Source organism: Camelus ferus, chromosome 21 (genome assembly GCF_009834535.1).
Source record: "Camelus ferus isolate YT-003-E chromosome 21, BCGSAC_Cfer_1.0, whole genome shotgun sequence".
Classification (NCBI taxonomy): domain Eukaryota; kingdom Metazoa; phylum Chordata; class Mammalia; order Artiodactyla; family Camelidae; genus Camelus; species Camelus ferus.
In genome coordinates, this window is record NC_045716.1 from 1360409 (window position 1) to 1387809 (window position 27401).

At 41.8% G+C, this 27401-nt stretch overlaps 1 protein-coding gene across 3 annotated transcripts in view; it reads right to left on the reverse strand.

Moving 5' to 3' along the window:
* The window catches only part of RGL1 (ral guanine nucleotide dissociation stimulator like 1), a 257821-nt gene that overhangs the window by 73948 nt on the left and 156472 nt on the right, over positions 1 to 27401 (reverse strand). For all 3 annotated transcript variants that reach the window (XM_032463548.1, XM_032463546.1, XM_032463547.1), the window contains one exon: positions 7861 to 8069. In XM_032463548.1, the coding sequence (XP_032319439.1) occupies positions 7861 to 8069 (209 nt within the window). The remainder of the gene's footprint in view (positions 1 to 7860; positions 8070 to 27401) is intronic.

A 27401-nucleotide genomic window follows, 5' to 3' on the forward strand; every position in this document is an offset into this window, starting at 1 on the left:
TTCATAAAAATTAACTCAAAATGGATCACAGACTTGAATGTAAAACATAAAACTTTTAGAAAATAATGTAGGAGAAAACCTAGATGACCTTGGGTATGACAATGATCTTCTAGATACAAGACAGGCACAAATCATGAAACAAAAAATTGATAAACTGGACTTCATTAAAATGAAAAATTTCTGCAAAAGACAATGTCAAGAGAATGAGAAAATAAGCTTCAGACTTGGATAAAATATTTGCCAAAAAAACAAAAAACAAAAAAACAAAACCACATCTGATAAAGGAGTTTTATCCAAAATATATAAAGAAATCTTGAAACTCAACAATAAGAAAACAAACAACTAGAATTTAAAAATGAGTAAAAGACCTGAACAGATACCTCACCAAAGAAGATACACAGATGACAAATACTATATGAAAACATGTTCCATATGTTCCATGTCATTAGGGAACTGCAAATTAAAAATACAATGAGATACAATTACATACCTATTAGAATAGCAAAAATCCAAAACACTGACAATAACAAGGATGTGGAGTAACAGGAAATCTCTTTCACTGCTAGTGGGAATGCAAAATGGTACAGCCACTTTGGAAGACAGTTTTAACAGTTTCATACAAAACTAAACATATTTTTCCCCTATGATCCAAAATTCTTGCTCCTTGGTATTTATCCAGAGAAGCTGAAAACTTATGTCTACACAAAAGCCTGCACATGGATGTTTATAGCACCTTTCTTCATAATTGCCAAAACTCAGAAACAACCAAGATGTCATATAGCAGGTGAATGGGTAAATCAACTCTGGGCCATTCAGACAATGAAGGTTATTCAGCACTAAAAAGAAATGAGCTACCAAGCCCTGAAAAGACACGAAGGACCCTAAATTGCATGTTACGACATGAAAGAAGCCAATCTGAAAAGGCTACATGCTGTATGATTCCAACTATATGACATTCTGGAAAAGGCAAAACCATGGAGAGAGTAGAAAGACCAATGATTGCCAGGGATTGGGGTCGGGGGTAGGGAAGTAAACAGGCAGAGCACAGACGATTTTTAGGGCAGCAAAATAATTCTGTGTGATATTATAATGATGCATACATGTCATTATACATTTGTCTAAACCCATAGAATGTACAACACCAAGAGTGAGTCATAATGTAAACTATGAACTCTGGGTGATAAAAATGTGTCAATGATTTTAACAAATGTATCATTCTGGTGGGGGATGTTGATAGTGGAGGGGCATGGACGGGGCAGGAGGTATATGGGAAGTTCCTGTAATTTCCACTCAATTTCGCTGTGAACCTAAAACTTCTCTGAAAAATAAAGTCTATCTTTTTTAAAAGGACACATTGAGCCCTCACTGCCTTGACGGTAATGGTATGAGTCTACAGATTTATTTGTCTCTCCCACTAAACGTAGGCAGAGGCTGGGTAATGTTCACTGGCGAATCTTCCAATGTACCTGCTCATAATAGGCATGAATAATAATAACCATGATTTATTTGTTAGACAAATGGTTCCTCAGCACCTACTGCCAGGTCCTGTTCCTCTCTAAGGGTACAGCAGTGAGCAACAGACATGGTCTCTGAGTAGGAGAGGCGACCAGGAAATAAGCACGATAAACAAGAAAGGTAATTTCAAATAGCGGTAAGTGCCATGAACAAAGGAAAACAAGGTGATGGTAATCTCTTAAGCACTTAATACTTGCCAGCCACTATACTAAGGCCTTTGTATTATCAAGCTTAACCGTCATAATAATCCTACAAATTAGGGTTATTTTTCATTCATTTTATAGGTAAGAAAACCGAAGCTAGTAAGATAAAATAGCTCGCCCAATGTTGCAGAGCCACTAAGGGGTGCAAAACTCGGGTCAAATCCGTTTTCTGACTCCCAAGCCCATGCTCTTAACCATTCCTGTACCTCAGGCGTAAATCTCATGACCAAAAGACAGGAAAATTGCTTTTCCCGTAAAATATCCTACACCTCTGAAAGAAAAAGGAATCATGTTTGGCATTTACAACAAAATCTATGGAGATAAATAAAAATGTTTTCAAGCTTTCTATTTGCTCGCCTTCTCTATGCTGTGCAGGAAGTGGCTTCACTGGCAAGGGCAGCTCTGCCCTTGCTGGTTATTGGTACATCACCTTTTACAGAAGAAGGTGTTACTACTCCAGGATTTGGGGGTGGGGTACCGCTCGGAGGTAGAGTGCATGCTTAGCATGCCGAAGGTCCTGGGTTCAATTCCCAGTACCTCCCCTAACAATAAATAAAGATTAAATTAAAAAAAAGAAAAGAAAATATAGATTTTACATTATTATCCTCATAGGAGTATATATATATTTGCATAAACCCTCTCAAGTTTCTGCATTTTCTGTATATCTACCCTCCCAGAAGAGTTCTCTTTGGCAAGTAGTGGATTCACATCAGGGGATTTGGTCTGAGTACACCAAACAGAAACAGTCCATTCACATCAACCCAACAGCAACCTTGATGACCCATGACATATCTAACCACCTCAGACCACTGGCCAATATCCACTTCTGTTTTGGAAATACCTCCTCTCCACCCCCCACCCCGCAAAAAATCCTCTCATTGTCTCTGTCACAGAGCCTAGCTCTTACCTCCCGAAGATTGTATCGATTTTAATTATACACATTTATTTGTCTACTTATTTAATGTTTCTCTCAGCCATGAAGCATGAAGAGGGCAGGAGTCAGAATTGGTCTGTCCATCACTTTATGCACAGCACCTTGCACAGTGCATGGTAGATATTAAACACTTGGTAAATATCATCTGAATGGCTAAGTGAACAGAAGCATTGATGTGCAAGTGAGCTGCTCACAACTGTGCGAAGGGAGTATCCCACAGGAAATGCAGCTTCCCAGGAAAAGCAACTGAGGTAACAGAGAAAAGGACACCCAAGCAGGAGACCCAAGTCACCCTTCCTTTAAAAGTGACGTTAACAAACCGTGGGAGGTGACCTGGCGTGCTTGCAAAGAGCATCCAAGTCAGAAAGAGGTAGGTGTTAATTACAGCTCCGCCTCTAAGACTGAATGTTTCTGAGCCTCAATTTTCTTATTGGTGAACATGCAGGTAATGATGAATGAACTAAATAAGACAAAGTCTGTGAAAATGCATGGCAATCAAACACGGGAGGAAGAAACAAGCTGGAAGTGCCACTGAATGAATCTCCTCTCTGTGACCTAAGCAAGCAAATTCAAGTCAGTCTGGTCTTTAAAGCAGAGTGTTTACGGAGGGCTTCGACCTCCATCCTCTCTGAAAGCCCTCCAGTGGGAGAATTCACTTAAAATGAAGGGAAATTCAGATTGCTACTCAGTCCCTTCCAAACTGTGGCCTGAGTGCCACGGGTGACTCAGCAAGTTTCTGGAGCCCTAGTCCACTTGACCTTGGTGCTCTGCTCATTTCTGGCATCAGAGAAAGAATGGCCAAGCAAGAGCCCCAAACTAGCTAATGGGAGGGCTGTCTGAGGAAGAATCTAGACACCTGTGCGGACGTGCCACGGTCCTCAGTGAGGCCCCCCAGCTGGAGCAGGCTCCTCCCAACAGTTGAGGCTGGGTATTTTCAGCGGTATCTAACTTCCTCACTTTTTTTTTTTTAATGGTGCGGTGGGAAGAATGTATTTTCAAGTGAAATGTTATGTTTAAAGTTAGAAAAATATAAAGTTTCAAAGCCCCAACACAAATAGCTGAACCACAATGCAGAAACTTACTCTTAGGTAGAAGGGAAGCCAGTGAGCCCTAGAATTAACTCTGCGCCACAGTGAGAAGCACGGAAAACAGGGCTTCTTATTAACTGCTGATCACCCCCAAGTAAGGGACAAAGCAAACACAAGGGATTAGCCAAACAGGACTTCAAGCCACCGTCCACTGGTCAACCACAAAGGCTCACATTGGCAGAATAAAAAAAAAAAAAACTATTAACAATGTTTTTAAATCCCAGAAAATGAACAGTTCCATATGAGAAAAGCCACACGAGTGGACGTCTTAAGAAAAATCAAAGTTTAACTTTAAATACACTTTGCTCTGGTGGGAAAAAAATACCACAGCATCTGCCTGCAATCCATTCTTGACTGGTTAGAATGAGCACATCCTAGAATAACTCCTTGGTGTTAATTTCACAAAGGATGAGCAATCTACTATTAAGAAGCCAAGAGGGTTCATTTTTTAAAAATCACGTAAGAATACTAAATAGCCATAAACAAGTCACCACAATTTTCTAACAAGAAAATAGTATAGTTAGCTTATCTTCAGAAAGGTAAATTTATGCATCTTAGTTGCTTACCTCCCAATCATAGACATTAAAACTCCCAACGACCAATTCAAGAACCCAGTGTTGCAGACGATCTGCATTTTGCTTAAAATCAAAGATTAACACTCGGCCACAAAATCTAAGAGGGAGTGGGAAATGGAGTGAGGAAAAAACATTCATGTTGAAGTTATGAACATATATGAACAATTCCAAATTTCTGCATAGGAAGCAAAACAAGTGGGATTTATTCCTCTGAACTTTTGTAGAAAATGTCAGAGCTCATTTTTACACAGTCTTGCATAGCTGTCTACCTGTTTTCTGAATGTAATTCTCTTTTGCAGTAAAATATTAAGTTCTCAGGGATGGATCTCAGCTTCGTAGGGCAAGTATACATGACTTGAGGGGCCTCTGTAAGACAAAGCGTATAAAATGATGAATATAAATTATGCAGAGGGCACTACAAGTGAGGGGCCCTGGGCGGGAAGTCCCAGCAGCTTCCCAGTAAGTTCACAAGGGTGAGAACATACCAGGTCTCACATTTCTGCTTCACCCACACGGTGTCTTGCAGAACACAGGGCATTTTATAGACACTCAGTACATGTTGATTACACTCATGTCAGAATCAAACAAAGGACGTGACTATGCGATTAAACTCAAGTTCGAGCCTTGGCCCATCTAAATGGTTCAAGATATATCTTATCTCTTCATTCAGTTATACCTTAAATGGTAGTTTGGATTGAACATAATTGGAATTCATGTTGATTCTGTTATTTAACGATTGTCATCGAGTAATATTTTAAAAATTTAAAAAAATGTCTACCCACTATGGTAGGAGAACAAGCAGAAGATTTTTTTTTTAATCATCAAATAGAAGCTGGATGTACGTGAATCAGACTAAACACTCCTGTTCCTGTGTGTGTGTCCACTGTGACACGCAGCTGGGATCCGTGCACGCTCCCTTGCTGACTGTGAACATCTGTGGCCCATCAGCAGTGGGGTCACCCCATGAGCAGAAGAGGTTACCATTCCAAGGAAAACCTGGAGGAGTTTCTGATGTGTTGACGTATTTCCTCATTCTGCCTGCCAACAGTTAGCACACTGCGTCTTTTTTAATAAATATAAAATAGCAAAAAGAAAATTCACACAATTCTTCAGTTTCTGTTTAGAGGTATGAGGTATTTTGCAAGCAAACAAACTATGAAGGAAATGACTCACTAATCCCACAGGTGTGTGCTCCGGGCTTAGCATTTTAAGTGCTGCTATGCAAAAACACTGCAGAACTCCCCACCTGTGCTGAAGTCCAGAGCTAACAGGATCAATGCGTGATAAAGGGCAGATATTTTGTGAATGTTCCTGAAAGTGAACATATGAAGAATCATTGATCCAAACGACTGCACTCTGTATGCATCTGTGAGGAAAATTTCTTAAGAAAAACCCACTGTTATCAGTAACCTTAGTCACATCATAACAGAACTTATTAAAGGCCTTTCTTAAGACTGACAGGACTGCATAAAAAGCATTTTTAATGTCTTCATTGAAAAGAATATTTGTCAACAACTTTTATAACCAAGGAACACATTAGCAAAAAAAAATTTCCAACATATGATAAGAAGAAAAAGCTTTAATGTTGTTAATCTATGAAGAGTTACAATTAAGTGGTCAGTAATGAGACAATAGTAGTCCAAGAAAAAAATAAGAAAAGGACGTGAAAAGAGAGCTCACAGAAAACATACATGCCCAGTAAGTATTTTAAAACATGCTAAACCTCACTCATAAATGTAAGAAACATAAATATAAAAACAATGAGCTACTTCTCAATGGACAGATCACAGTAGGGTCCGCTCCGACGGTAGAGATGAGAATGCCCACAGTTGGCAAGGGCGGAGGGAAAAGAAGGAACAGACACTCTCATTCTCGTGGACAGGGTGTGTTTGGTGCAGCTTTCTGGAGGGCAGTCTAGCAACAGCTTTCACACTTTAAAATGCTCATCTACTTGGACCCATCAACCACTCTTCTATGAAATGATCCTATGGAATTCTCAAACAAGCTCTTAGAAAACATACTCAAAGACACTCTTCACAGCCTTGTTTAAAAGTTTAGAAACAAATTAAGAAACTGGAGAGAGCTTAACTCTCCAACCATAAAATACCATAAAGCCACTCAAAAGAATATAGCTAATCTGTATGTGCTGATTTGAAAAGAACAATAACTTACAGTTCTTGAGTTTTCAATATGCCGGCCACTGTTCTAAGCCCTTTATGTATGTTAATGATCTTACTGAAAAAATCTCCAAGATACAAATAAGCGAAAAAAGAATGTTGCATGTGTGCTATGACTCTATTCATACTGTATATATGATAAACATCATATATAAATAAAAATATATACACATACACTTATATACACACAGAAAAACTGGGGGATAATACAGAAGGAATAATTTACAGTTATCGAAGAATGAGTGAGACTGGGAATGGTACTTGGGGAAATAGAAATGTTTACTTTTCATTTTTATAATTTTCTGAATCATTTAAACTTTTCACTATGTACAAGAATTACTTATATTTTTTAAATGTTAATATGTGTCATAATTAGATTAAAGTCTGCCCTTGTCTGTTTAATTTTTTTTCTTTCTACTTCCACATATTTAAAAAAAAAAACCTGATAAATGTTATTTAGGAAAAAGTAGCAATATGAGAAAACATTAAAGTTTCTTTTTATACCTTTCTATGGTATAAGAATTTTTAACAGGAGCAAGCATTACTTTCAAAATTAAAAGATCTACTAAAAATCAATATTCACTAACTCCAACAAAAACCCCTCATCTCCCTTGCTTCCTTATGAAACCCCAGAATATAAGAGTTTGGGCGAGGATATCCATGGTCCTAAAACATCTGTCTGGCTGACAGTCTTTTTCCTCCCAATATCAAGTCAATTTAATAGTAATTTTTTAAAAGACCAAGTTTAATTACAAGCAAAACAAAAACAGTGGGGGAAAATACAATTATCAATGTGTGAATTATAATGTACACTGATCTATTTATTCTGTGTAACCCGTGACTTAATGACACAGATCAAGGAAGATATTTACGTGCACATCCATAAAGCAGCCAGTGCATGGCGAGGTGACTGTTAACAGTTACCAACAGCACCGTCGTCACCATCACAGCCACTGTCCCCTGGCCACTTCCTATGGGTCTAACACTGAGCTCCATACTCCACACACTTAGCATGTTTAATTCCCACAACAACCTAGGAAGATTCCTGGTTAGCTGATTCTTTACTGGAATTATATAAAATTATGAAAACTGGGGAGACAATTTTAGGGTGGCAAATAGCAACCAAAATCTACAAGCAACTGAGACTAGATTTCCGGTATATACTCCTAACCCTTTCACAGATTTTTTTTTTTTTTTTTGAGATATTTTCACCAGAAACTGACTGTGAATAGTCTTCACGCCCTTAGTTCCAAAGGGCGTTCCTCCTGGCTACTCCTTCCCTGTGCATCTGTCCGGCACATCAGGTGCAGGGGATGCAGGGCCGCGCGCCCGAGGTCCCGTCACCGCTCGCACCCTGCAGGGTCCTACCTGTCCAGCAGCAGCTCCAGCACATCTTTGGTGGCGGCAAAGCCTCTGTACGTCGACAGGAAGATGCTGATATAGGTGAAGTCATTGTCCCCGAAGGCCGTCAGCAGGTTCTCCACAAGCTTCTCCAGGGTGCCAGCTTTGATGGTCCTGATCTTACAGGTCTCGTACTGACTGACTGTATGTCCCGGAGGAAGCTGGTCCCCTTCAACCTGTACAACAAGTTCACGAGCATCATCAGGAAATGAAAGTAAACCTGAAAACACTGCAGTAGCTGAGGGATGGCCTGTCACGTTTTCCCTTTGCTGTGATTTAATTTCCCTGCAAGTCAGGTGAGGCAAACCTCTCACCTGTGGGCACAGGAGAGTGGGACGGGAGTAGGGCTGCAGAGGTGATACGTGCGTTCCCTTCCTCTCTAGAAGCAGAGGTCTTACTCCGCAGACGTTACATCGGCTCCTACGTACTTCCCTACCAAGGACTAGGTTGCTGGCGCATTCTGTCAAGAATGTTTTCTATGACCCCAGGACTGAGTTTAGCAAATGTTCTCAGTCATTCCCTTTTGCACTGTTCCACAGTAAAGTTTTCAGACTCATTCTCAAAGACAGCTCCTACACTGGTGTGCTGGAACCGGCTCGTACTGGCTTTGGAGAGCTGATTTTGTAACTTTTAGATTTGGGTAAACCAGGTGACATCATGTTGATAGCTTGAAACAAAAAAAATCAGCCATGGAAGGAGTGTGTTCTCCACGGAAAAGCAGGGAGATCTGACCGTGATGTGATGCGCGACCGTCCTCGGAAGGCAGTATACGTTCTGACTCAGCATCACCAGGAGTCAGCAGAGATGGCTGAGAAGGGGCCGCACCAAACAGGCCTCGGCTAACCTCTGATAAGTAACGGAAAGGGTAGGTGGGTGCATGACCCCCGCCTTCTGGAGACTTGCGATGGACAAGAGAAGACATTTATTTGCTCATCAAAAGTACCCATCACATGAGAAGGACACCGTGACTAATATTCATAGGTATACCTGCACGTTGGGAACATAAACCATACTATTTAAAAACTGATTAGTGATAAAATCTGTGAAGCTTAAAAACTGAGTATGAGGGAAGAGAATTAAACTGAAGAAAAACATGGGTGTGCCTTACACGCCGCAATAAACCTGTACCTAACAAATCATACAGCGATTCGATTTTCAGAGTTCAACCTGCCCTTCACAGGCGCTAGGGGAAGATGGCCTATGGAGAGGATCCTTCCTGAAAGCAAATAATCATTCTAAGTGATCCAAACAATCACCAGGCGACGTCCCTGAAGTGTTAGTTTGGTATTGTTTTACGTTGGATGGTGCTGAATTGAAACAATCAGACACGTGAAAATTAAAGAAAGGGAGGGGAAAAGAGAGAATCAAATCTCTAAATGATGACATGATGCTTTAAGCAGCATGTTTGCTCTTCCTTCGCTGGGCCTGTTGGAAGTTAAACCACTAGAAGGAAATTAGCAGGCGAGACTGCATTCCATTAAGACCAGAGTGGAGGCCATCACTTTTAGAAGGGGCTTAGAATAGCTTACTGTCATCACGGCTAACTGCTAGCAGGAATTAATGCTAAGACTCCAGCATATGTGGTGGGTGGCTTTTATTTCTTTATTTAATTTTGAAAGATACTTTGAGTTTACTAAGGAAAGGAATCTGGTTCAGGTGAAATACTGAACGTTTCTTTAGGCCCCTTAGGACTGTGGACTCGGATCCTGGCTTAACAATTACTCTTTCTCTCTCTGTGTGTAGTTTTAGGACTATCAGTACCCACCTGTCTTCCAGGAGCTTCAGTTAACTTTAACTGGAAACAATAAATGAAAAAGATACATGGTTTCAAAGTTTAATTACATTTTAAATTACTAGGTACAGTGTTGTCCTAAGGGTGTGCTGTAAACACTAGCTCCAAAACAAAAAGCCCTGTGGTCAGGTTTGGGAACTTGAGAGTTAAACGAGGTCAAATATATTTCTTTGCTGCAGAATTTCTTCAAGTCTTTAAAATGCTAACATGTTATAAAATTCCAAGAGAAAGATATGGTAGATGACATTTCCTAATGGATTTCCCTTTAGTCTCAGGGCATCTTGCATAGCATTAGAGTGAACCTTCTTTGGAAAATGTTAGCGTCGTAAGACACTGTGATGTATTTAAAAATTAATTCGCATTTGCCCCCTTTCACTTAAAAAAAAAGAAAAATCAAGACATTCTAAAAATAAAATGTTAATTTTTATCTTCATACATCTATATTCCTTTGATCTTTTTCTTCAATACAAAATTTAGGAGTGTTTTATGTGTTTTACTTTGTCGCTTCAAAAAATCTGGTCAAAATAGTTAGCAACCTTGATAATATTTAAAAGTATGGTTTAGAAATATGCCTCAATGTCAAATGTTAACAACAAAAACAAAAGGAATGGTGACTTCTCAGTTTCTATGGATGCTCAAGCTCTGACTCTAAATCAAGCTTCCTTAACGTGGGACAGTGGCAGCGCTCCCTCACCAAACTGTTTTGTAATTAAACGATTCTTATTTTACTCACAACGCAAATTCCACTTTAAAAGCTAAATCTTTTCTTACTGAAAGTAGTAACTATTTAAAAGAACTAATTTTTCCCTAAGCAGGGATGTGGCGAAAAAGTCAAACACAGAGAAAAGTGCTTGTCAAAGAACCTGATGAAGTGGGTCCCTTTTCCTGCCAGAAAGGAGATTTGGCAGGAAGCCAAGGCTCCCCCTTGGGAATGGAATCTCGTTGCTCATTAACCCAGTCGCTTCCTTTCAGTCTTCCTTTCACTCTGAAAAAAAAAAATCTCAACGTGCACGCCTAAGCCTCAGAAGTCCCTTTAATGGTTGCTGTTCCTCAATATTCGCATCTGTACATTAGGAAGAACCATGTTTGAACTAATAGAGTATTATGAATATTTCTATTTTAAAAATTATTCTCTAAGTGCAAAGAGTGAGCATGGCAATGTCATAAATGAAGTCTGGGAACTGCTCTGATGCCTAAAGTCACCCTCACAAAAATTTACAACGCATGGGGAGGTGTCAGAGCACTGGCTTAATGTCATTTTCTGCACATTTGCTAAGCACCCTAGCATCTATTTGCTGTAGCAGGGGGAAGACCAGGTTTCTGAAGATGAGTTTTAATTGATCAACATTCAAATAAAGTACATTTTAGAAAATAAAAATGTTGTAATTATCTGCTTGGAATTATTTGGAAATAAAATATACAAAAGTGAACCACAAAAAAGATACTACACCTTACGGTCAGACTGGAGAAGCTAAAATTTAAGTTTAATTTTTGCAGCAAAATATTCAATAGCTACATGACCCTTTCAAGAGATTTTAGGATCTGTTTTTGTTTGTAATATCTCAATACCTTTGAATTCTAGTTTAAAAGAATAGTTGGGAGAGGTGGGGGGGAGAGCCTTGGCAAACTAACCCAGACACAGAGAGCAGGGCACGGGGCACTGAGCCTGCCCTCTGGGTTAGCACGCTAACAGGAAACAGCTCAATCTGGATTTAATCAGAGACCATCGCTTTACTGACAAGATCATGATACTGAGGCCACAAAAATGTTTCATGATTGTTTTTTTGGCCAATCCTTCTGCCATTAGAATTCAGCTTTTCCTAAGAGAACACAGCTGACTCCTGTGGGGTAAATATCTAAAATTCTGCCCAACTGTCCAAGTCATGGAATTTCCATAATTACCGATTTGGACACGAGGGGGACAGGAGAGAGAGTATGTGAGAGATGAAATGTGCCATATTTCAATTTTGCTTCCAGTCACTGAGAAATATACTTTCACCTTCTAAAACACACACTGTTCACAACTTGGGTGCGCCTAATCTGAAAAAAATTTTTTTTTCCTTCAATCAAAATAATCCTTTAGTCATCTGATACTTCCACAGGGAATGTGTTAAGTAAACAACCTCATGAGACTGGAGACGGTATGGAGTCCTTCCCCCCGTCAGGCTTAGCCTTCAGTACATCAGTTCTCAGGCGTCCTGACCTGAGCCAAACGTCAACAGTGAACACTATTCGAGTCATAACTTCCTAAGAAAACCTGAAACCCAGAGCCAGGGTTTTACAGAACACGTCGCCATCTGACCATTCATCCCAGAACACCAAGGGGACATTTGACATTTCCTATTCAAATGCCCTACAACCACCATCCAGTAACAAGAAACCACCCCAGGATAGGAGATGCCAGAAACAACTCACAAGTCAACTGATCATCTGTCCGTGTTGCCCAAATACATAGAGATTAAATGTCTTCACCAGGCAAAGAAAAAATATGTGGAAGTAAAGGCACACAGCAGAACGTTATGGGAAGGGCAGTGTATCTGAGCATGGAGAGTTACTTACACGTGGGACGTTCAGAAAAGTAAGGCATAGTCTGTACGAACCCCAGGCCATGTGGCGTCAAGCTCGGTGTGAGCTTCTGCACTGTGTCAACTTCTACTTTGGGTGTCAACTGACTTTTTTTTTTTGCTAGGTTAGGGTTGCCAGGACACCCAGTTAAATACTAATTTCAGAAAAATAACAAATAATTGAATAATTTGGGAGCAAAAGTATGTCCCGTGCAGTATTTAGTACCTACTCATATGGAAAAATTATTGATCGGAATTTCCAAACTAACTTGGCATCCTGTATTTTCATCTGCTAAGTTTGGCAGCCCTCTGCTAAACGCATACAAAGGGTAGAGAAGGGTTCTCTCATCTATTCACCTACTTACTCAGCCACACATGAACTAAATGATACCAGGTGCCGGGAACCATCCAAGGCAGTAGAGATGTAAGGTAAATAGTACACAGTTCTGACACCCAGGGTGTTCAGTCTGGGGGAGGAAACAGACACAAAGAAACCATTATGATGCAGTGTGAGTAAAACAGTAGAGAGAGAGGCAGACATCATGAAAGAACCAGGAGGGACCCAACAGGGAGGTGGCATCTGAAGGTGACTGGAAAGATAATGGTGCCACCCTCATGAAAGAAAATTGAGGAGGGGAGGCCAGATTTTGGTGAGGCAGAAGCACTGAGTTCCACTTTTAAAAATGTAAAAATTGAAGCATCTTTGGAATTTTCCAATGTTACGGTCCTAGAGGCAATCAGAATCCAAAAGCTGCGGAGAGGGGTCTCAAATGGAAACATGTAGGAGTTACATCAATTAAAATGGCTTCACTCTTCCAGGCAGAGCGTGCAGAACAGGAAAGAGAAGAGGGCCAAGGATGCCATCTGCAAGAATACCCAAGTTAAGAGGGTTCCAAGAGCAAAGACGTCAGCGCTAGGAGAAGCCCCGGCACATGTGAGTTTACACTCACCTGATCTGTGGTAGCTTTTCTGGGCAGAGAACCCAGAAGAAACCTTCACTGCCAGGTTCACATACATGCCAACATCTGCGCCTTCCATCTGATCATGCAAACGTATTGAGGTCTAGCCAGGAGCACTCTGGGGCCAGCCTGTCCCGCCTGCCAACTGTTCACACCTTCTCAAATCTGTGCTCAATGACAGCATGTTGGTATGCGAACCTGGCCATGGTGGAAATCCTTACACCATGGAAACTGGTGAAACTGGTGGCAAGTCAGGGCGTTTGGTCTGGAGAGATGATTTATCAGCACACCACTGCCTGGGAGTCCCTCTCAGATCATGTCAACTCTCAATTCAAGAGACTGCATACTGGTAGGTCATTTTTCCCTTTCGGGGGCCACTCCAGTTAAGGCTGCCTATGTTGTCCCCGTGATCTTGACCCTACTGAAGATAGAAAACGATGCCCCTGAACTAAGAAGACAGCAGCCACGTGAGGGAAGAGCGGCCAGAGGAGCACGTGCCTGACAAATGAATGTGCTCTAAAGAAAAAAAAACAAGAGAGAGAGAGACAAGATCCCCAAAGTTGACTCTGCTTGAAGTTCGTGTTAGGATGTAGTCGGATTCTATGATGAGCACCTTCATCTGCAGGAAAATGCTAAGAGAGCTGCAACAGCAAACAAGGGTCAGTGTATCATCACACAGGAACCCGCCCCGGCCGCCGACCTGTCTCAGCGGGGTTTCCTAGATCCCCCGCAGAGTCCAGGGGCACGCTCCCGGGGAAACAGGAAGTTGTGCTTTCCATCTCCCAAGAAATGGTGGTCCTCCTGACTGTGAATCTGCTCCTGCCCAGTGTTCACCCACAACAGACCAGATCTTCTCTGACTGCAGACCCCTGACATTCTGGTCTTCCTTTAAGGATTCCAGAGGCTTTAAGGAGGCAGATTCAAAAATTAAGTGGATTTTAGGGAGTTTGCAGGCCTACATTTTCCAAGAAAAATAACTTCATTTTTATATGCTACTTTTTTGCTTGAAACTCAGAATGCTGATGATTAAGAGGTTTTGAATGAATCCGGCCTCTGTTTCCCTTTCTGAAGCCAGTGTCCTATGGGACATAGGGCAATAACTTAGTTTCAATGTCTTGGTCATCAGTTTTGCAAAATGAAGAAATCACATGCTATTCTGAAACATTCAAGGCTTTAGAGCTGCAGCAGGGGAGAGAGGTTTGAACTAAAATAGTCCTGTTCTCATGTGCCTTAATATCAAAAACACAAGCAACCCAATCAAAAAATGGGCAGAAAATACCTAAAAAGACTTCTCTCCAAAGAAGACATCCAAATGGCCAGCTGAGAAGCACGTGAAGAGATGCTCAACATCACTAACTGTTAGAGACATGCAAATCAAAGCTACAATGAGATACCATCTCATACCAGCCAGAAAGGCCATCATTAAAAAGTCTACAAACAACAAATGCTGGAGAGAGTGTGGAGAAAAGTGAACTCTCCTACACTGCTAGTGGGAATGTAAATTGGTGCAGCCACTGTGGAGGACAGTATGGAGGTTCCTTAAAAAACGACAATTAGACCTACCATATGATCCAGCAATCCCACTCCTGGGTGTATACCCAGAGGAAAATATAATTCAAAAAGACACCTGCACCCCAATGTTCATAGCAGCACTGTTTATAATAGCCAAGCCATGGAAACAACCCAAATGTCCATCAACAGATGACTGGATAAAGAAGTTGTGGTATATTTATACAATAGAATACTATTCAGCCATAAAAAAGAATAAAATAATGCCATATGCAGCAACATGGATAGACCTGGAGATTGCATACCAAGTGAAGTAAGCCAGGAAAAGAAGGAAAAATGCCATATGATACCTCATATATGTGGAATCTAAAAAAAAGGGACACAAATGAACTAATTATTTATAACTTAGAGGACTGATTTATTGAATATGTGTAGGCACATCTGACTGTCCTTTATGATTGGATTACTGCATTCTGTTGATTCTTCTTTACTAGTTGGCTTTATTCCTTTGATAACTATGTAAGTTTAAAAAGCTAAAGCTCTAAACTGTTCTTAGAAACAATGAACAGTACATATAGGTAAATTTCTCCAAATGTGTATAGAAATAAAACATTATGTCTATGAGAGCATTGATTAATTAATTAATTAATTAGTCACTGTTGCATGTACCAAATTACATCACAAATCGTCACAAACAGCTTTCAGTGTCCAGGGTGAACTTGCAGAGGTCACAATTCCCTCCTTTCTCTCACATTCAGACCTCAAGTGCCCGATGTCTTCCTGTCCTGAGGTCACAGGTTCACAGGTGCCCTTGGCTTTCTGGAATTCATCCTGCTTTTGTGCAGTCCAGCCAACCTCTGTCTGAAAAGGTCAGCAGGGGGTAGCACGCTTCTGTGTGACCTAATACTCTCTGTGAATGATGCCTGCTGTGAATGGCAAGTCTTCCCCACCGCCCAGAAGCCTTTCCAGCCCTCCATCAGCCCCCCAGACAGCTCCGTGGGGCTTTATCTCCTGCTGGGACGTGAAGTGCTCCTTCACCAATCCTTGGGTGGGCCGGGAGCTGCCAGATGCTCCCCGATTTAGTCACTAGTTTCGATTCTCATTCGGCATCTCTTATCGTCCCCACTTTCCTATGGGATTCGTTCAGTTTTAAGCAAAGTAAACATTTAGTTTCCACTATCATTATCACCTATTATAAGCATAAAAATCAAGCCCCATTATCAAAACACCAGCAAAACCATTACTTCCCCAGAATTCAGAATTCAAGTGAAGACTCTATCTATCCAGCTTGCCCCTTTCCCCCTCCAAAACGAAATCTTTCCTGTCTATGTGGACTTATAAGCTCAAATGTAGTTTAACTTTACAGTTCCCACAAAGCCCTGGGACACAAAGCCTCTGGCAAGCACTATACCCCTCAGGGCTGTGTTTGGCATAGGGACTGTCCCTACGCCACGGGCTTGCAGAACTGGCAACCAATAGAACGAGCAGGGATCTTTCAAGAACGCTATCAGGTGATCCAATCTAGGGCATGGTAAGAAAACCAATTTAGTTTATCTTGAGCACATCTCTCTGAAAGATACACCGAAGTAAAGTGGCTTTAAAAAAAAATAAGTTTTCCTCTTCATAAGCTGCACATTAAGTCTAAGAAAACCATCCTTATGCCTTAAGTGAAAAGGAAGACAGAGAGTTAACAGATATTTATTCAGCCGTTAGGAGTTAGATGTTCAATCTTTAAGACAATGCTTTGGCACAGGAATTATTCTCATTTCACTTAAGGACTCTGAGGTTTGGAGAAATAGGGGTCTGACCCAAAGTCAGCCAGCCAATTAGCATAGTTAACAGTCAGGACATAAAACCAGCGCTGTCTTTCTATTACCATGTGTTGTGTGAAAACACAAAGTGACACAGTACTGGGCATTCAATAGGCTTTATCTGCACGCCCGAGACGATCGCAGCTCAATAGCCCAGGATCTCCACACTTCACAGGACTGTTGTGAGAAAGAGATAAAATTAGATAATAGATCTAAGTCCTGCTGAATGGTTACAAGAACTATTTAGGATTCTACAAGTAAAAGAAAATATTGTATGTAATACTAAAATTCTTCTCTTTTTACTTTCTTCCCCCTACCTCAATTACTTACAGCAAAAGTTAGGTCTTATTAAGTGTTCTCTGGTATTATCCCAATTACTTCTCTTTTTTTTGTTTGTTTAATTGAAGTATAGTCAGTTACAATGTGTCAGTTTCTGGTGCATAGCATAATGTCCCAGTCATGCATATATATACATATATTTGTTTTTGTGTTCTTTTTCATTAAGTTACCAATTACTTCCTGACATTGACTGAGATCTTTAATACCTAAAGATGAAAAAATATTGTTTTAGTGCTAAACACCCTGTTTGGAGGAAAACAACAATCTCCCCTCATTATTACAGTTTCTTAAAAGAGTAAATTAAGTCTAAAAAAAAGATGAATGACTTTACTCAAGGGCTCAGAAGAAGTCAGGAGAACAATGTTATTAAGTTGCATGAGAAGCCGCTGGGTGACACAGCGTAGGATATCCATGGGGGAACACTCATGTTCTGCTCTGATTTCCAAATTATTCATTAGTTTTCCCCTCTGCTAGGTTTATAAATCTCTCTAGTCACGAGACAATTCCCCTGTATTTTTAGAAAGAAAGGAAAATGAAAGCAAAATGGCAATATGACTGATTATGCGAGACAGCCAGACAAAGTGGCAGGTCTATAAACGCTGACACTTAATAAAAATAAATAGAGAGAGGGCGGAGTGTAGAAAGAACCGATACCTGGCAAAAACACAGATCCAATTTCCCCCAGCAAAAAGAAACTTTTGAGAAAACAACCATTTTGTTCACCAGATTTTAATGTGTAAAAAAACAGGCGTGTCAGTTGTAAAGAAACTGTTTATCTTGCTAATAACGTGCTCATCATTCCCATGGCTCGTGAACCTCTCTTGATGTCAGTTAGTAAAAATAGTTTCCAAATGGTTTCTACCGTGCAAAGAACCCAAATGAGGGGCTAGGGGAACCTAGAAAGGAAATGAAGGACCACACTGTTTAAAATCCTAACTGTAGAGATTATAATATGATTGTGATTTTTTTTTTCACTTAGTGGCATGGAAGGAAAGGACTGTTTATAGCTTAACACTAGTGAACATTTAATAAATTAGATAAATGCCTGGTAAATAAGCAGCGGCCCGACGGAGAGAATTTCAGAACCGATGGGGATAAAGCTCTCTTGCCACCTTGAGATTCAGCAATAAGGAAGGCAGGGAACTAGATCCTGTTTCCAGGTCCAGGTCAGCGAATCGTCAAGTACTTGTCAGTGCCTTCTCTTCATCTGCATACCTAGCAGTGGGCTAGAATCACTCTTTCTAATTTAATTGTTTTTGGTATTTCCTAGATAGACTTGACTGGATTCACTCATTCAACAAATGTTCATTGAGTCCCTACCACGTGACTGCTGAAAGCCAGAGGTAACGACAGAGAATTAGACACACAAGATGCCAGCTCACACAAGTAAAACCACGTCCTCGACAAGCAAGCAGATGGGGGAGCCGTCGCTGACCAGGCCTGGGCGTGGTCCAGCGGAGCCCACTCCAGGAGTCGGAGTCTCCCATCACCCCGTCCTGAGAGGTCACAGCTGCTCCGGAAGGAATGCCGTAGAGAGCTTCGGCTCATCTCACCACGACACACAAACAGGTAGGAGCTACGACTGTGTACAAGGCAACTCTGTCTAATCAGTAATATGTAACCAGAAGTAGTTACTGGAGACGGGACCATTGACCAAATGGAAGTAAATACAGATGGTCCTCAGTTGTCGCTTCTCTGTGACACCTGAAACAGTGCTATGGCAACAGAACGACAGACTGTGTCATTCATTTGTACACACCAAATCAGTCTTACTTTTAACCAAAGGCACTACTCTACTTCATAAAGGTAACGAGTCAGACAGTATGTTCAGCAAAGGTTCTAAAATTTTAGTTATAGTAGTTTGAGTTTCAAAATGTAAAATATTTTAAGATTGCTTTTGGTAAAAAAAAAAAAAGTCACTAAAAACAATGTACATTTTGGGCTTTGTCTGTTTCGTTGAACACACTAAACAGTTTTCAAGAGAATCACCTGAGATGCTGGGTAAGAATCACTGATTCTTGGACCCATATTGCAGATTCTGATCAACAGACCTAGAATAAAACCAAGGGATCTGCATCTTGGCCAGCATCCCAGGTAATTTTAAGTGCAGAAGATCTGCTGATCACCCTTAGAGAAATACCGTGCTTGACAACGCAAAAATCAAAGATGAGTAAGATTTATTGATGGGATAAAGGAGAAGTTGATAAACCAATATAACACTTAGACAAAGCCACGTGGCCCCCTCCAGTGTCCTCATTTGTAAACTGGGAGTAATATTACCTTTACCTTCCTCTGTTCCCCTTGATGTTGCAGGATGATTAAAACAAAACAAAACAAACAGAAAATGGGATAAGCTTTGAACTGCTTGACATGAAAGGACTATATAATAAACTAGTGTATTATTAACACTCACGCCAATGGGCTGAGATCCTTTCAAACAAACCATGTGAACCTTCTTATGTGTTTATCCTGTAAAATTCAATGGGTCTTCCTACAAGAAAGGAAGGTATTAAGACGAGCCTGCAGAGTACACTTCTGCCATCACTACTCTGCTCCCCGGCTGTCAACACCTGTGGACGTGCTCAGCACCCACCTCTGTGGTGCTCCCGCAGGTCTGACACTCGGACTTTCTGCCCCTCTGCTCATGAGCAACACTTTCTCGACCACCACCAATAATTCTAAGCACTTTACACATATCCCATGATAACCTTACAAGGCAGATAAATTTCTTGCCTCCATTTCACAGGTATTTTATAGAAAACTCAGAGAGGCTCAGAGAGACTAAGTGACCTGTCCTAGAGCACACAGCTGAAAAGCGGCCAAAGCCAGGATTCCAATCCAAGTGGTCTGGACCCAGCGTCACGCCTGACCAGAATTCTATTTCATCTCCTTCAAGGTTCTCTTGAGACACTACAGGCTGGTCGCTAGTTCCTGGCGCTTCACTTACCAATTCCGTATGGAAACACTTCTAGCCCTCAGGCCTCTCTTCTTCTTAGTCTGTACTGTCTTTCTGGCCATCCCATACTTACAGCCCCTTCCCCCAGGTTCACATAACACAAGTATTCTTCTTATTCCCAAATCTTTATCTCCAGTCCTTACTTTTCTTCTAAATTCTCCATCTGATTTTCCAATTTCCAACACATCCACCTGAATAATCTATAAGGAACTCTAACTCAACATGTACAAAAAGAAACTCGTTTTATTCCTCTAAAATCTCACCCCTTCTCTCTAGCTTCTGACTTAGTTAATGGTCCAAGTCCTAAACCTAAAAGTCATCCTTGTCCCCACCTTATCTCCCCCTCACCTCCAAAATCCGAACTGTCCCACTCCCTGGCTCTCCCTCCATTCTACTCCTCGCCCCACCCTGCCTCACAGTAACTGGGCATGGAGAACAAGCGATTAACGAGTTCACTTGTCTCTAGTCTTGCTAAAATCATCTTTATAAGGAACAGATCCTAGTTTAGAATAAAGTTTCCCAGTATCTACCAAAGCTAAACATGCCTATCCCGTGACTCGGCAATTCCTTTCCCAAAAGATAATGCATGGACGCCCACCAGAAGACTTGGGCAGAAACAGTTACAGCAGCTATTTCTTGAGAGCCACACACACTTTCCACAGTATGTTGTAAGCCTTCGTTTACTTACAGGCATCTTCCACGAGACTGTAAAATCATTAAAGGCAAAGACCATTCATGTTGATATTTCCAAAAATCAGCCTATAACCACGTCGGTAAGTAAAGAACATTAAATAAGTATGTTTTTAAGATAAAAATGAGTTTTTTATCTAATGAATCTAATGACACTATGTTCCCTAAGCAACCTGTTTCTTGATTCTTCCAAGTTCAGTCAAATTAAAAAAAATCCGTACATAGATACAAGAAAAGTCTGTACATCATAATACAATAAGAGCATACAATACTTGGTCATCACTTCTTAGGTGGACGCTAAAGTAAACACTCTTTCAGATTGTTCTTACAGCACCCAGAGTAATCTTTTCAAAACACAAATCAGATCGTGTCACTCCCCTGCGTAAAACCTCCCACCGGCTTTAACGACACTTGGAGCAATACGCAGACTACCGCGGCCCACGGGCCCTTCCTGCCTACCTCCCCGCCCTCCCCACCGAAGCCAGCTCCTTCCCTCTCTAAGCCTCAGCCACACCCGTCTTCCTTCGGTTCTTAAAGCGTAGCAAGCTCATTCACACCTAAGGATTTTTGGCATTCGTTCCTTTTGCCCGACCCGCTGCTCAGCCGGATTTTCTCACGGTGGGTCCTGCCTCTCATTCACTTTTTTTTGAACAGGTGGTACCCCCAGATAAACCCCCTGGACCCTCTCTCCAGTGTCACACTCCCCATCTTCCCCCGCCAGGCCAGGTCACGTTATTCAGGTTAATTGCTTATAGAGCAATTATTCGCATGTTTGCTGACTGGTTCACATGTTTGCTGTCTGCAAACTCTACAGCAGCAGAGTTTTCATCTGTCTTGTTCACTGCTATATCGCTGGGGTATAGAATGATGTCTATCACACAGCGAGGGCTCAATAAATGTTTGCCGTACTAAGTGAAAAACAAATTAATGTTGTCATTAAATTGCAAATTATTTAAAAATCTGACTCAAAGGCTTGCTAACCTCCAAAGATTTACTGAAAAATGCAAAACTCTGTCCCCTGAACTAAAAACCTTAGGCAAACAAAGTTAACTGATTCTATCTCTGCACAGAAGTTGAGAACTGAAGTGAAACTTATCAAAATGACTATTCTGAGCTTTTTTTTGAAACTCAATTAATGCCACTTGGTGATCATGATTATAAAAATTACTGAAGTCACAGGGTTTTTTCCTGCAGAATTCCTTTCCCATCAAGACTGAGATGCTGAATCAAACTACACAGAACAAGGTTCCCTCATTCTCCGAGCCGGACACAGCCCTCATTGTTCCATCAGATGCAAATGCCATCGAGCCAACTGCTTGCTTTGAAAACAGAGAGTGGGAATATGCTCTTGTTTTGACTTCTTACAACCCCAAGTGGGAGTATCAGAAGAAATGAATACAGAAGCGAATCAACCAGCTCCATAACGTGAGTAAATACGCTGCAAGCTGACGTACGGGGTGCTGGACTACCAAAAAGCTTCCAGCACTTTCTGCATGAAAGACGTGGTACAAAGTAAGGAGGGATTTCATCGGAAGTCTTTTAACTTCCCCTTTCCCTTGTGCCAGGGTCTAAGCCTTGAACACTTAGAACGACTGCTTGAGGTCTCTAAATTTAAAATACGTTTTTACCGCTGAAACGAGTAAGCACTCTTAACGTCTCATCCCAGAACGCCAAGCGAGGGCGGTTTCCACCTTCCAGTAAGGCTCACTCGCAGCCAGTCATTAACCTTCTTCAGTGGGGGTCGAGAGCAGTGCTTCTTTACCACAAATCCAGCTTCCACTCATTTATTTATTCAGAAATGTTAAGTGAGCTTTTCCTATGTTCAGGTACCATATTATAAGACACTGAGAATACAGAAGTAAACACAGACACGGTCCCTAGCCTCATAAAGACAACACTCAAGCAGAGAAGACAAACAGTAAACAGATAAACTTCACCACGAACTATCTAATGACAATAGAGATCATTGCTCCCCATAAAAAAGGTGCTAAAAGAACATAAGGCAAGGGGTTCAGATTTTGTCTTGGTGGTCAGGGGAAGCTTCCCTGAGGAAACAAGGACCAGAATAATCAGTACATGGAAACCACCTAAATGTTCATCGACAGATGACTGGATAAGAAGTTGTGGTGTACACACACACACACACACACACACATGATGTAATACTACTCAGCCATAAGAAAAAATTAATAATACTAATATCATTTGTGGCAACATGGATGGACCTGGAGATCATCATTCTAACATGTGGAATCTAAATAAAAAGACACAAATAAACTAATTTACAAAACAGTAACAGACTCACAGTCATAGAAAACAAACTTGTGGTTTCCAGGGGGGGAAAGGGAGTGGGTGGGAAGGGATAAATTGGGAGTTCAAGATTTGATAACTACTATCCAACTATCACAGATACTAATTACTATGTATAAAATAGATGAACAAGTTTCTACTGCATAGCACAGGAAACTATATTCAACATCCTGTAGTAACCTATAATGAAAAAGAATATGAAAGGAATACATGCATGTGTATGTATGACTGAAACATTCTGCTATACACCAGAAATTGACACGTTGTAACTAACCATACTTTAATTAAAAAAAAAAAGTAACAACAACAAAATAATCAGTAGGTGTTCACCAGGTCAAGGGTGAGAGAGAACACACTTCAGGTGAAGGAACTGCATGCAAACGTCCCGAAGTAGGAAGAAACGTGGCATCGAGGAAGGACAGAGAAAGGCTGGCGTGGCCAAAGGAGAGGGGGCCGGGGAGAGTGGCAGGAGAGAGCTTAGCAAGGTGAAGGGTTATGATCTTGAACCTAATATCAGTGGGAAACCATTAAAAGATCTGAAGCAGAGCAGTCTACCATGATCAAATATAGCATGGGTCTACATGAAGAATGAACTGAAGGAAATAAAAAAGGATTCAGCTAGAAGACTACTAGAGACAGCAAGAGTTTCTCACACTGTGGGCCAAGGTCCACCAGCATCAGGACCGCCCGACGTACTCGTGAAAAGCAGATTCATGAGTCCAGCCTCCAACCACCCAAATGCAAACCCCTGTGACTGGGGAACCTGCACTTCATCCAGGCTATCACAGCAAACATTCGTGATTAAGCAGCACAATAATAATGCCGGAGGAAGGCAGTGATCATTGGGTGAAATAAACCAGGACTGCAGTGAAACCATCTGCTCTCATCTGGCCCGAGTTCCCTCTTCAGGACCCCGTGTCACCATCTCCTCTCCAGCTCCCCTTCCCCCTTCCCTGTGGCAAAGGGGTCAGTTTTATTCTTTCTCCACAGTCATCGACTGACATTAGTTTTACTCAGAGGAGACCCGCGCACTAACTCTCACTCGTCCACGCGTGGAGCAGATCAGAGGAGAGGACCGCGCACGTTTATCAGGGTTACTACACAGGCTCACTTCTGACTAGAAAGGATCAGATCGGAAGTGACACTGTTTGCTTGTGTGGCCCTAATATTCAAAGCTCTTTTGTATACACAGTCTCATTCAATTCTCACAGCAATCCCCACTTACAGACGGGGACAGTGAAGGCGCGAGGCTCTACGTCTTTTACCCAGTCACATCACCGGTCACTGACAGAGGCCCGCGTCCAGCTCAGACCCTCAGACTCCAAAGCCATGCTGAGGGGCAGTGCCACGTGGCCCCAGTAGGTCGGACCCCCATTTGCCCAAAGGTCCCCCAGGTACTGCCCTCTACCCCTCGATCCACACCTGTCAAGCAGTGAGAGCCTACCCCAGCTCAGATGCTGTGAACGCATCACAAACTCTCAGGTCCTGTAAGCAACAGGTCACACGTCCCTGTGTGGCACTGGGAGAGAAAAGATGCCGCTGCAGGCAAATGAGGACACCGCTGTTCCACGTCACCAAAACAATCCGAACGCAAAATAGTTCGATTTTGTGTTAACGGGATAGAGGTCACGGGGCTCTGGGAAATGGTAACTGTCTTAGTCAAACAAAACATAAACGTCTCTTGTCAAAGGGCTGCAATGGTCATGTTGCCAGTAGTAATTGTATGTTTGGATTTTCAAAAATGCATTCTCCTCTCCCATTGAAAAAAAAAAAAAGGAATTGCAACATTTCCCTTTTCAGGAATGTGATTTAACTTAATAGCTAAGCTAATAATCACTAGCCGCTTATTTGGTGCAAACAAAGAACAGCGCTGTCTCTGCAAGGGGACACAATGGTCCTGGATGTGAGATGGATTTAAGCGTCTGGGTATGAGCGACCATTGCGTTATGTAACGAATGGCGCTGTCCGAATGCCCATTACATAACTCCGGACAGCCTTGTCACTCTAATTAAAGCGGGGGGACTTCCCTGTCACATTCAAAAGCCCTCCTCGGTCTCTGCTATAACTTGCAAGGTTAAGTTGTGTGCAGGGAAGTTGTCTGCATGGCTGTTGTGTCCAAAGTAAATAATGAAAGAAGGGAATAAGGAGAAAAAAAAAAAAAAGCAACTTTAAGGTCTAGAAGTAACTGCGAAAGATTTAGAATGTGGAGAGGGTGGCCAGGCTAGAACTGAACCGAACAGCTATGTTGTGTAGCTCTGTCTTAACTGGGGAGAAATTGCAGCATTTTTCAAATATACTTATGTATTTTGATGGACACCTGTCTGTTAGAAGCATAGACAGTCATCTTGGTATTCTCAAGGGGTTGGTTCCAGGACCCCTGAGGATGACAAAATCCACAGATGCTCAAGTCCCTGATATAAAATGGAGTAGCAGTTTGCATATAACCCACACACATCTGAATACTTTAAGTCATCTCTAGATTACGTATAATAGCCAATCCAATGTAAATGCAATTTAAATAGCTGTAAATACAATAGAAATGCTACGTAAATAGTTGCCAACATAGCAAATTCAAGTTTTGCTTTTTGGAACTTCCTGAAATTTTTTTTTTAATATTTTCCATCCCCAGTTAGTTGAACCCATGGATGAGGAACCCGTGGTTACAGAGGGCCAACTGTATTGATTCATTTTGCCAAAAAAGGCACAAACAGGACCACTGATGTCACATAATAAAGCAGGGTCAGTGCGGAAGCCAAACCAGTGAGAGCTTCTAATTTATCTGTAAGTTTAGCCACCACACACTTCTCTGTAGCCCCAACATCTAACTAACTCCACACCTTCTGGTCAAAGGCCTCAGACTGGGAAGGAAGGAGGAAACACCTTTAACATCTCCTTCCAATAGAGCTGGAAGGAAGTTGTTCACGGTGCGAACAAGGTCAGAGAAAGCACTAAAAGTTTACAAACTGCTACACTTAGATCGCGCAACAGTGATCCTTCAGGGGAAGTTCACCATTCAACATAGAAAGAGCTGTTCTCCCAGTGAGCGGTCTTTTACACACCAACATTCTAAAAGTTGTATTTATATGATGGAAATGTCTCTGAAATATGTTGTTCTTCTGCCTTCAGAAGCAGAATGCCCTGAGCATGATTTAACCTGTCACTCATAGCTCAGGGGGCCACCAACAGCCACCGGGGACGGTGTATCTGCCCCCAGAGACACCGACACAGGGAATGGCACTTATTCCAAAGCTAAATGATCCCAAACAACTCAGTGCCTGGTATTTAATCATCACCAATTTCTTACATTCATTTAGTCAACAGATAAATATCTGTTGTGTCCTCTGTCCACTAGGTGCTGTAACAGACTCTGGGAAAAGAGTAGGGGGCAAACATGACCCAAATCCACGTTCTTACAGAGCTTACATTCTAATGCAGGAGAGAGACATTCAATCAGTCAATCAATGACAAATGAAAGGATATGAGACAGTGGTTAAGTGGCAAGGAGGCCGAAGCTGAACTGGGGGATTAGGAGGTCCAGGGTAGGGCAGGGTTGCAATTTTAATGAATAGTTAGAGAAAGTCTCCCTGAGACAGTGACATCTGAACACAGCCTCCCCCTGGAGCATCGGGTTTTGTTACTACAAAGAGTATGCCTGCGTGGAAAAGCCCCACTCTCTCCACGTTTGCTACAGCCACTCAGCTGTAAGCGGTTTATGGTGACGATGTGCGAACAACCAGCTCTGTTACGTAGTAGGGATTAACGTGGCGTACAGATTAAGAACGACGGCCTTCCCTGTGGGGCGAGAGCTCTTCCAGCTGCTCAGAGAACCTCTTTCAACAGCTTTCTCAGGTTTTAAGCACGCTCTGGAAAGCTGAAATAACCGCAAGTGAGGGCTGTTCCTCCCCTTGGTTTCCGAGTGAATCTTTGGCCTCCCCTGCATCCTATGGGAAGGAGCCAGCCCGTTTCTCCCCTCACCTCTCTGACTACACTTCCGCCTCCCCGGCTCACTGCCGCTGCCTCCCTGCCTCCCGAAAGGGACACTACCCAGTCCGGGCCCTCGACCCCCTGCGACTCTCCGTGTCGGTCTTTCTGACTGCTCTGTTCACCTGTGTGTGGATGACACCCAAAGGCCTTCCTCTAATCCCAAATCTTTTTTTTTTAATTATCTTTTTTTAAAATTGATGTATGGTCAGTTTACAATGTTGTGTCGATTTCTGGTGCACAGCACCATGCTTCAGTCATATAGGAACACACATATATTCGTCTTCCTATTCTTTTTCACCATAAGTTACTACAAGATACTGAATACAGTTCCTTGTGCCATACAGCAGAAGCTTGTTGTTTAGCTATTTTACTTATAGTAGTTAGTATCTGCAAATCTCCAACTCCCAATTTAGCCCAAGTCTCTTCTAATTGGGAGACTCCTCCTATATGCTGTCTCAAAAAGTGAAATAATCAGGGTACCACCCTCCCATCAGCACCACAGAGAAGCTCTTCTTCCCCAAATCCCCACTTCTGCCAAGGACACCACTGTTCTCTTCGTGAAGTACACCAACAATCTTAGAGCCACCCTTCTCA